Consider the following 12208-nt stretch of genomic DNA (forward strand, 5'->3'; position numbering starts at 1 on the left):
TCGTTGTACAACCTTTGAGTTCTCAAGCCGTACCATGTTCTTAAGCAAAATTGTCTGACGAACTATGTGGCAATTGGAATGTTAATCTTAGCGTCCTTTCTCACGATTGCTGAATTATGTAGGTGTGGTAGCCAAAACCGTTTTCATATGTAACATCAATTACAGTGATAAAAAATGTTGAAATTGGTTGCGGTTCAAGTCGGAAGTGCTTACTTATGTAGAGCTCATATTTCTTTCGGTAAATGAAAATCCGTATCGCACGTGTATTAGGTGAAGGCTACCTATCGCTTACCAGCTTCAGATGTGATTGCCCAGGAAGTCGGTTGTATATTTTCACTCTACAGGGTAATTGATGATCATCACCGGTTCGTTTGTGGTGGAAAATGATAAGATGATTTGGAAAGTTGGCTGAACGTGCCCTCATCTTTCCAAATAGTGTACATTAAGGCAGCTTTCGTTTTCGTTGGAGCATGTTACCGCAAATGCCTTTTCGCCGTTTTGAAACTAAGTTTCATGTCTTGGTCAGCAGTCAATAATTACGACCACTTTCATCGTATATGGACTTCTAGTGGATGAGTACTTTATTTACGATTCTCTACTATTAAGCCGTGTGCAGGCTGCTTTTGCACGGATCCAGCTCTACGGCTTTTTATCATCTTGGAAGCCCTGTTTGCGAACAAAATGCTGTGCATCATTTCGACCAACTTTTTAAAACTTCAACCATTAAATTAACATTAACATGGTGTTTACAAGTGGAAAGAAAAGGGGAGTGCTCAATGAGTCGATTGTTCTACCTTTACGCATCCTTCAACCTTGTCGTCAAAAATCTGGTATCCCTTGGGTGCTTCTCCAAGTGGCAGTGTGTGAGTGATGACGAAGGATGGATCAATCTCTCCAGATTCAATCTTGGATAACAAAGTCGGCCTGCGTAGATGCAGTCACAAATTCTCAGCGCTCTAAAGTAAATAGCGTTCAAATGAATAATAAACCTGCCGAAACTGAATTGGATGATGCGATCTAAGCTTCTTACCAGTACTTATGGATGTACACTTGACCAGCAGCCATGGTGAGGCCCTTCTCCATGAAAGCTCCCAGGTTGAAGTGACTACAGGTTAATCATGTAATTGTGTTATTTTATCGCCATGCAATTCGAAACCAGAAGAACAAAACAGCGAATGCTAAACGAGAAAAGCCAGAAGGTTCTACACTCACTTGCAATAGGTAATGTAGTCGCCTACAATACCAATACGACCTCCCTTACGAACGCAGTAAATGAGCTCGTTGATGATCTCTGAGGTGTAGGTCTCCATCCCGACAGCAACCTCCACTTTGTGAAGAGGGTTTGGCACGTAATGGAACCCAGCAGCTTCAATAGCAACGTCTGGGCCATGGGGGAACAAGTCCCGCAAAGCAGAATAGACCTTCTTGTCGTTGCGATTGATGGTCTCCACTTTGGGAAGATTCGACTTCAGGAAGTCGAGTCGATATTGCTGACTGTCGATTACGACTACGCGATTCGCACCTCTGTTAAATGCGCTGGTAGCTGCCATCATTCCAACTGAATTGCAACAAAATCCATCAGTTTTGTGAAATTCCAGTGTAAGATTAAGAGTAAACATTTTTGTCAGGAAACGGGGTTAACTGGATAGATACTGACATAGTAGGGCGGGCAGTGCTGCGAACCTGGACCACAACCCCAGATGGCCACGTTGTCTCCTTCACCCACGCGGGCCAGTTCGTTGGCGTGCCACCCAGTGGGCAGAATATCGGAGAGGAAAATGACTTGCTCGTCTTTAAGACCGTCTGGTACCAGTAGCAGGTTATTATCGGCTGTAACAAGCAAGTCAAATGTGCGTCGTCAGTAATCACTGAAGAGATCGGTAAGATTGTGACTAAGGAATCATCTGAAATAATTCCTCTCAAAAAAGAAAGCCATAAAAGATTTCAAGGTTATCTCTTGCGCTTCTCACCCATCGGAACTCGAACGTATTCCGCTTGACCACCATCGTAGCCACCGGTGAGGTGACAATATCCGTAAATCCCTCCAGTCCTGTGAATAGCCACAGTTGACACAAAAGATGTGAATTAGTAGCTAGCGACTGAAAACTGTTGAGCCACAAATATGACCAGGAAATTGATGAATAGAAAGGGTTTCCAAACGCCGCCATTCTTTGTACCTGTCCCCACATGCCACACTAGTTTCCTTACTAGGATTGGTCGTCTCGCAAAGAGAGAAGCTCTGTTCCTTGCAGGCCCAGCAATTAAAGCAGGCAATCAGGGCCGACGCTACAACGCGATCACCTACGCAAACGCTCCACATATGTATACAGATTAGCGGATATGGCTTTTGTAATTAATGGAACCAATTTTCATACGCTTCCCTAAAATTAGAGGGTTAAGTTCCTACCTTTCTTAAAATTCTTCACTCCCGGACCGACCTCATCAATAATTCCCATAAACTCATGGCCAACAACGTCCCCACTCTTCATGCCGGGCATATACCCGCAGTACATGTGAAGGTCCGAGCCACAAATGAAGGTGGTTGTCACTTTGAGGACCACATCCGCCTGAGAAGATGGAGTAAAAAGCATTGTAAATGTTCAAATTTTTGTTCTGATGAGGCTGCTCTCTAAAATCGCACATCATGGCGAGGTTCGAAAACAATGATAGAATTCCAAGCAGATTCGGGGCTACCGAAAATGAACATAGAAATGCATGGAAGCCTACAAATTAAATGGAGACCAAAACCCACTTTGCAAAACAGAATGAAGTAAACTTACAGGATCTGTGACGCTGCACTTGGGTCGCTCGAAAACCCGCATGTCTTTCTGCATGAAGAAAAATTGAAAATCCTCAATTAAGCACAATTGAGCTCGTTGAAGGTAAATCATTCATGGTTGACTGGTAATCGCAGTATCTCGCTGAATTGTAGCTCCAGGCAACCACGGTAAAGCAGTGATACAGATTGTTGAACAGAGTCACCGAAATGTAAGAGAAGGAAGAGCGAATGTTTGCATCTTGGCGTGGAACTCTACAGCGCGCATCGTGAGATTCTCATCCTGACGAGGTTTAACATCGACAGTGGGCGTCTCCAGCTGCTCTGGATTCTTCAGCAGTGTGAATTCGGTAGGAACGTCCTGCGGCTGGAACACACCGCCTGATTGATCCGATGCCATCTTTGTCACAACCACTCCCCGTCTTCACGACATACACCCCCTTTACTCCTCCAGCGGAACACAGTCACGCTGCAATTTAGACCACAATACGAAAACGATCTACAGCAGCAATCGACGACGCACACAATGCAAGCTCAATCACCTGGACAACACCCATCAACCAGGACTCACAGTTTATAGCTTTCCTCGGTTTCTGATACCGAGCAAAAGAGCGGCTCGTGAAGTGGAGTTCGTGCAAAAGCATTCGGATCAAGGCGGGGGGCTTCGTAGGGGCTGACCGGAAGGCGAGGTGGCGACCTAGAGATAAAAAAGAACAGCAAGGTGGCTGGATGCCGAGGATGCAGTACGAATTGGCGCCATGCTGAGCAGCACGTTGCAGAGGGAAACAGAAAGCAGGAGGAGGGAGGCGACGAGGTGTTGATTGGAGGGAGAGTGCTGCGGAGGGGAGAAGAAGAAGGAGGAGGCCAGGAGAGGAGCTACGTTGCAGCAGAACCGCATCGCAGGCGCTGCCCCGTCGTCACCGTGGCTACTCACTCTGCAAAGGCCCGTGGCATGGAATGGGACGAAGGGGCATAGGGAAGGGAACGGGATCGGGAACGGAGAACGAGAAGACGGTGCCCCGCCCGCTGCCCGCAGCTGCTGCATGGGCTCCCAAGACTGTTTTGACTCTCGTCATCATCTAGCTCATGGATGGATGAACTCGTGGATGGGGGGATGCCGATGGGGGACGCGGGTGGGAACTTGCAATGCGTCGCGCGTTCCCATGCCTGCCACTTGGACGCACCGCCTGGCCACCATTCTCTGTTTCTCCTCAGTGCTGGTTCGGGAGCAGCCTCCAAGGCACACTCGGTGCGCTTTTCGTTATGGCTGCCCCGCACATCCATCCGATGAATGTGGTCTGTTGTCCTTTGTCATTCTATATTTTTGACAATTTTTTACTTATAACTGTTAATGAATTCAGTCTTTAGTTGCCACATTGGAATAAAATTAACTGGTTTGTACCAACATGAGTTGTGATGAAACATCATCTTTCGGTTACTAGCATGGAAGTAGCATATTGTTTAGTAGGTGCTGGAACACAAATGAAATAGTGGGTAGACTCCACTGTCGTATATTGGATATATTTGTGCCTGAAATTGATGAATTGACCATCATTTCAACCTCCTCTTTTAATCCATGTTTACGCCTTTTCTAAGCATTTCAATGAGAAACAGTTCGTGCATCTTCTACATTGTGCATGAAATGGTATGTTTGTTTGTAATATTTAATTACTTTTCAACAATTCCATAATAATTTCTGATTCATTGCACAACATGCCTTCAACTAAAATATATTTTAAGTGTAAAAATATTCTTTTGAAAATGTGTCTGAAAAATATTCATTTTTACTAGTGTATCATTAAGTATAAAATACTAAAAACTGCATACAATTTACCTTTTATAATCATTTTTATATTATTTCATTTAATTCTTTCTTTAATTCAAAAAATACACAAACACCTAATTAAAATATATATTTCTTTTTTATTCCATGTCAACTATATCTTTTTATATGATATTTTTTTGTTTTATTTTATATTATTTTATGGTTTAATTTCATGAAATTCCAATTTTGTATACATTTACTTTTTAAGACCTTAAACAAACATTCAAATTACTTCTACTTGATGGCTGACCTAATCCAACATGACACCTTTGCAAGAAATACTACATGATATACCATTTTTCAAAGTACACATCCATCCATATGATTGATAGTTGGAATATGGCTTGAAGGATATTGAAGGATATTGAGAGCCTCCAACTTTCTTCAAGGACAAAGGGTATCATTTGCAAGAGCTTCTTTATTAAGGTGATTTCTACAAATTAGCATTATTATGAATTTGTAAGCTAAAGCATAGAATTCAGTTGTAGTTGATGATTTGAGCAGAGGAGTAGATTTAAGAATTACTAATAAGATTGTGAAAAGTAGGTGGTATCTATAGCTAAAGAAAAGCAGTGAGGGAGATGAATTGGATTAGAATAAGAAAGAATTATTATGATAATGGGCAGGTATAGACTTGACACAAGCTCATTTTAGTAATACATGATTCATGTATTAGAGTCACCTTTAGTAAAAGCATCATTTTAGAAGCTATTGAAAAATTGAGTTCATAAGTGTTGAATGCCTCATATTTTATTTATCAAAAGCTATGACTTATCTAGCTCTTATGTAAAACACAAAAAGTACCATTTTCTTGGCTTTTTATATATTTTGTTTGCAATAAATGATATCTACCATGTTTTTATAATACATCCTATTTTTATTACATGGTATCAAAGTTGAATAAAGAGTGCTCTGAATGAATATCATTGGATAAAGTTTGGATAAAAAATAGATATTTTTAGTAGATGAAAACTTAAATGATCTACTTGCTGCCAAAACTCTATTGCCATTGGAACATTGTTGAAGCCGAGGAGCTATTAGAACTATACAAGAGCCATTGGAGCCTTATTAGAGCTACTAGAGATTTTTGATCTTAGAGATCAATATATTGAAGTTAGTAGTGAAATGGGAAAATAGAGCATGATATTTCTTATACCTATTGCATTACCAAAATTGTAGAATCTCCTTATTCTATCAATTTTATATAAAAAATAAAAAATAAAAAAAATAGAAGAAGTAATAGAATTTGTTCTTATTGAAGAAGAGATGCAAAGAAAGGAAAAGACTAATTCTCTATTTTTTGCTTTAGCAGTGCATGTAAGTGAAATGCAAGTCTTAAAGAAGTACCATCAATAATGAAAAAAAAACCTAAGATTAATAAGTCTAGTACTTGTAGGATTTATAAATAGAAAGAACATTGAGGAGATAATGCAGAATGTTCTAAAACAAATAGAAATAGTATTACAAATGCTAGAATTGTATCATAGATATATATCTACTATAATTATTATTTAGATAATATAAATAAATAGAAGTAAGTAAAAGTAGATTAATTTTATAATATCTTTTAGAAAAGCTTCTTAAAAGCTTTTTAGATGTTGTTTTGACTTTATATTTGTTTGTAATTGATTGATAGGTTAAAAACTTGGTCAATAAGCTAACCATATACCATACGTGTTAGTAGTTTGTGGAATAAGTTAACTTTGTGGCTTCCATATAGAAAACTTACCTTGCAAGTTAAGATATGTGTTATTTAAAGTCAACACATTTTTGGAGGTCCTATAGAATGTCACTACATAGATCATAGGTAGATAATATCTGTAGAAGTAAGAACAAAGCCTTCTCCACTCTTATCAATTCCTTTTTTGCTTCTAGTCTAGTTTTAAGAGTCTCTAGCTTCCTTGTCTTTTGGCAATAGCCATTCTAATTTTCTTTTTAATATACATACTTCTCTATTTCTATTTTGTCATATTTTTTTGAAAGAATGTCACTTGTTTATTTGCTTTCATTAAGTTCTTGTCTTTAATAAATTCACAAGAGTATACTTACAATATCAAAGCTTTGTCTTTTCTTAATTTAGAATGGATTATCATTTTTTCTTAATAAGACTTAAGCGTATTAGGAGTTGTGGATTATTCTCTTTTAAATTGATATTATCTTTAGTATTTTTTCTTTGTTTTTAAGTCTTTTCTTCTATTTGTCTTGAGTAATATTAGACATCTTCCCTTCTTTAAGTGTTATCATAGCATAGCTTCTTGAAATAAAGTGTGCAATGATACAAATGAAAAAGCAATTGAGAGAGTTAATGCTCGTGATGTATCAATTCAATTTATTACCACCAAAAGCAACAAGAATAGTAGAAAGTGAAGACATAGAGATGATTGGAGTTGCTTCAACATCTACACCAAATCATGTCTCTTTTTCTATAATAGAACATCCTTCTAATATTAAAGAATCAAAGATTGTATTGTTCAAGAAGTTTGATGGCACAAGATCTAAGTTTTGAGGATTTATTAATCAAGTATAATTTGTGATTGAAATTCAACTTCAAAGCTATAAAATTATAGGATTGCAAGTTAGATTTATTGATACACTTCTTTTACTTTAGCATTATCATAATTTTTATCTTTTTTTAAATGACAAGATCTAATATTGGATAATCTAGAGGCTTTTTTAATAAAGTTTTGATCCATGTATGGAGAACATGATGCAATTCATGTTGCAACTAATATGATCTATATTTTGTGATAAGGCAATTGATTGGTAACGTCATATGCTTCATAATTTTAGCAACTTGTAATTAATATTAAGTAAAATGATGGTGCTCTTATTATCCAATTTCTCTACAGATTACAATATGAGGTAAAAAAATTGATTTTCAACTTACTTGATCCTCAAACATTGAGTCAAGTAATTGACTTTACTATAAGATGTCTTAATTAAATTTTTGAATTTTTATTTGAGAGTCATACAAGTGCACCTCAAGGTTATTATAATTCAATGAAAATACTAATGTCTTTTTAATACATATATTTCGAAGTAGAAAATATGCAAATTGATATGATATGTTTCAAATTTCTTACTGAATAAGAAAAGACTTGTCATTATGAAGAAGGATTATGCTTATATTATGGAGAACTTAAGTACACTATTTTACATTATCCAAAGAAGTGATGCAAATATAATAGGAGGTGTAAAACTATCAAAGAAGATAATATGTTAAAAAATAAGTTTATCTAGCTACAATAGGGATTGTGTAACTAGAACCTTTTATAATACCTAGTGAAGGTCCTATTTTCTCCTCAAAATCTTGACTTTGTTTTACAATAAATATTATTTTAGGACCTAAACATCACAAAGCCTCTACATTATTAGATTTAGGACCGTAGTATGTTTCTTAGATGAAGAATTTGCTAAAAGACATAGCATATCTTTAATAAAAAAAAATAAACAAGTTTAGGTGGAAGTCATAGATAGACATCTATTGACTTAAAAAAATGTTACTCATAAAATCTTTCTTATATAAATAATAACTAATGGTCATAGTAGCTTTGTAATATTTAATGTTATTAGATCTCTTTCTAATCCAATCATTTTAGGTTTATTTTGGCTAGAAAAATATAATCCAAAAATAAATTGAATTTCTTATAGTCTTCACTTTTTTGAAAGTATAACTAAGAGTATAATTGATCAAATAAAAAGTCATAAGTCTAATATAATTAAACTTATATTTGTAGGTAGAAGAGCTTTTTTATATGCTACAAACAAAGGATTATTTTATGTCATTTATAATACACTTGTTTCTAATCCTGGAAAGACTTCAAGTAGCAAATTAAGCCAATATCAAGATTTTCAAGATGTATTTGAGAAAGAAAATACAAATATTCTATCAAAACATCATGCCTATGATTGTTCAATTGATCTTCAAGAAAGAACTCAACTGCCATTTTGACCAATTTATAGTTTATTACAAAATGAGTTACTTGAATTCAAGGAATTTATTAAAAAAAATCTTGCCAAGAACTTCATATGACATTTCAAATCTCCAATAGCAGCTCCAATTTTATTTGTAAAGAAAAATAATGGATCATTACAGATGTATATCAATTATTGAAGATTCAACAAAATTACCATAAAGATATACGCTACTTTAGATATTTGGACTTCTTGATCAATTGAATCAAGTTAAGATTTATATAAAAATATATCTATGAGGAGCATACAATCTAATATATATCAAAGAAAGAGATAAATAAAAGACTATGTTTTGAATGCAATATGAATATTTTGAATATAACATCATGCCTTTTGGACTTACAAATGCACCAGTAGCTTTTTAACATCTAATGAATGATAGTTTTTGAGAGTTTTTAAATAACTTTGTTATTTTTTATCTAGACAATATTTTAATTTATTCTAAAAACATAAAAGAATATGAACTTCATATTTGTCATGTATTGCAAAAATTAAGAGATGCAAGATTTTATGCCAAAATAAAAAAGTGTGTATTCCACACTATTCAAGTCAACTTTTTAAGATACATCATTTCAAATGATGGACTTTTGATAAATCCTAAAAAAATTCAAACTATTATGGATTAGAAGGTTTCAAAAATGTTAAAAGATGTTGAATATTTTTGAGATTTTTCAACTACTATCTGATTTTCATCAAAAAATTCTTTCAAATTGTAGCCCTACTTAGAAATTTGACTTATAAAAATAAAATTCAATGGAATCAAGAAGTAAAAGTAGCATTTGAAGCTTTGAAGTCAATCTTTATTTTTGCACCAATCTTATATTGTATCAACTTTTTTAAGTCATTTTTTTATAAAAATAGATGCATCAAACTTTACTTTGAGTGCTGTATTATCACAAATGGGAACAAATGATAAACTTCATCTAATAGCTTTTCATTCAAGAAAATTTTGAATAGCCAAAATCAACTACAAAATTCATGATAAAATAATTCTTGCAATTGTAGATTCATTTCAAGAATGGTGCTCTTATGTAGAAGGTAATTTTAATCTAATCATTATTTATACCAACCACAAAATATTAAACACTTGATGTCAACATGTATTCTGAATTGTTGCCAAGCCGATTGGAGCATGGTTTTGAAAAAATTTGATTTTAAGATCACTTACCAATCCAAAAAACAACAAGATTTATCACATGCCCTTTTTAAACATTCTTATTTTGTATTAAAAGAAGAAGATACATCTTTTGATCAATAAAGAATGGTTTTCTTGAAGCCAGAGCATTTTCATCTTTGAATAATAAAATATCACAAATATATATCTATTATAATTTTTATTTAGATAATATAAATAGATAGAATTAGATAAAAGAAGGTTAATTTCATAATATCTTCTAAAAAAGCTTCTTAAAAGCTTCTTAGAGGCTGTTTTGACTTTACATTTATTTGTAGTTGATTGATAGGTTAAAAACTTGGTCAACAAGCTATCCATATGCCATATATATTGGTAGCTACAGAACAAGCTAACTATATAGAATCCATATGAGAAACTTATCTTACAAGTTAAGATACATATCATACAAAATCAACATATTTTTGGAGGTCCTATAGAATGTTACCATATAGATCCTATGTAGATAGTATATATAAAGGCAAGAATGAAGCTTTCTTCATTCTTATCAAATCATTTTTTTTCTAATCTAATTTCAAAAAAATCTAATTTCAATTTCTTTTTAATATACATACTTTTTTATTTTTATTTTTGTCCATTTTTTTATATACATTTCTTGAATTTATGCATCTTTTTTTAGTTCATGTCTTTAATAAAAATATACTTATAATATTAGAGCTTTATCTTTTCTTGATTAAGAATGAATTACTCTTTTTTCTTAATGAAACATAAGCATATTAAAAGTCACAAATTACCCTCTTCTGAACTAATATTGTTCTTAGTATTTTTTTTATTCTTAAGTCCTATTTTTTGTTCATCTTAAGCAATATTAGACATTTTTTTTTTCTAACTGTTATCATGGCAAAGCTTCTTGAAATGAAGAGTACAATGGCACAAATATAAGAGCACTTAAAAAAGTTGATGCTTGGAATGCATCAACTTAGTTTATTACCACAAGAAAAAAACAAAAATAGTAAGAAGTGAAGATACAGACATGATTGAAGCTGCTTCAACATCTACACCAAATTACATTCTTTCTTTTATAGTAGAACACTCTTCTAGTATTAGAGAACCTAGAGTTGCCTTACTTGAAAAGTTTGATGGCAGAAGATTTAAGTTTTGAGGATTTATTAATTAAATACAACTTGTGATTGAACTTCAATCTCAAAGTTATCCAATCCTAGGATTGCAAATTAGATTCATTGGTACATTTCTTTCAAGTTCAGCATTATCATAGTTTTTATATTTTTTTGAATGACAAAATTTAATATTAGATAATTTATAGACTTTTTTGATAGAATTTAAATCTATGTATAGAAAATATAATGCAATTTGAGTTACAATTAATAAGATCCATATCTTACGACAAGGTAATTGATTAGTGACATCATAGGCTTTACAATTTTGATAATTAGAAATTGATGCCAATTGAGATGATGCTGCCCTTATCTACGGATTATAATATGAAGTAAAGAAATTTATGTTCAACTTACGTGATTTTTAGACATTGAGTCAAGCAATTGACTTTGTTGTAAAATATGACAATCAACATTTTGAGTTTCAATTTGAGAGTCATGCAAGAAAATGTCCATATTATTACAATTCAATGATAATGTCAATAACTTTTGAAATTAAATATTTGAAAGTAAAAGACATGCAAATTAGTGCAGTATATTTTAAACCTCTTACTGAACAAGAAAAGACTTGTTGTTATCAGTATGAAAAAATTATAGGACCTAAATGTTTAGTATGAAGCCTTGAGAGGAGATTAGAGCCTAAAGATAAAAATCTTAACTAATAGGAGGCTTATTGGGAGGAATGAAAGCAAAACATGGATGGATGAAGGCAAAGAATAGAGATCTTTACTCCTATTGGTCAAAGGCCATGCCCAATGGACTTCAAGAGGGCTGCCCAAGGCCATATAAGGAATTAGGGTTTTTTTTTCGAAGTCTTTCAAGCTTTGGAGGCTAGAATCATCAAGTTTAGGTTTTTGGCTATAGATTAGATGTAAATTTTGTGTGATTTGGAATTTTTATGAAGGAATTATTAGTACTCAATATTAAGGTATCAATTTCATATCTACTGTAACTCTTTGAGGCATAACATATGTTTATAAAGAGCAACAAAAGATCAACGATTAAGATTGAAAAGGATACTTTTTTGACTACACTTTTCATATATTATTTGATGAATTTGGAATTTAGATGAAGAAGATATAGAGGGTTGAAGTCAGTGCATCAAAATCAAAGGTAGTATGTAAGTGATTTTATTCATAGTAATGGTTGGAGCCATATCTTGATTTTTTAAATGAATTTTGAGCTCAAACCTTTTGAAGAAGATAGATAATTGTGTTAAAAAACTATATATACAAACTTTGTGGCATTTGAATGTTTAGTTTGTGAGATATAAAGAAAATTGCACACAGATGTATAAAAATTAGAATTTGAAGCTACTATTAGAG

At 33.6% G+C, this 12208-nt stretch overlaps 1 protein-coding gene across 3 annotated transcripts; it reads right to left on the reverse strand.

The window, feature by feature from the left end:
• Window positions 1-349: 349 nt before the first annotated feature.
• On the reverse strand, window positions 350-3453 carry LOC112273175 (uncharacterized). Of its 3 annotated transcripts, XM_024501655.3 has the most exons (10): window positions 3348-3453; window positions 2781-2828; window positions 2408-2567; window positions 2178-2301; window positions 1971-2050; window positions 1684-1830; window positions 1213-1558; window positions 1031-1105; window positions 795-924; window positions 350-666 (listed from the first exon to the last, which is right to left on the reverse strand). In XM_024501655.3, the coding sequence occupies exons 2-10, from the start codon at window positions 2820-2822 to the stop codon at window positions 640-642; spliced, it is 1131 nt and encodes a 376-aa protein (XP_024357423.1). In that variant the 5' UTR covers window positions 2823-2828; window positions 3348-3453; the 3' UTR covers window positions 350-639. The 3 variants fall into 3 exon arrangements, with proteins under 3 accessions (XP_024357423.1, XP_024357418.1, XP_073385673.1); XM_024501650.3 differs by lacking the exon at window positions 3348-3453 and having other exon boundaries at window positions 2781-2922; XM_073529572.2 differs by lacking the exons at window positions 350-666; window positions 3348-3453 and having other exon boundaries at window positions 695-924; window positions 2781-2922.
• Between the last annotated feature and the right edge of the window lie 8755 nt (window positions 3454-12208).

This window comes from Physcomitrium patens, chromosome 20, assembly GCF_059467195.1.
Source record: "Physcomitrium patens ecotype Gransden chromosome 20, ASM5946719v1, whole genome shotgun sequence".
NCBI classification, from domain to species: Eukaryota; Viridiplantae; Streptophyta; class Bryopsida; order Funariales; family Funariaceae; genus Physcomitrium; species Physcomitrium patens.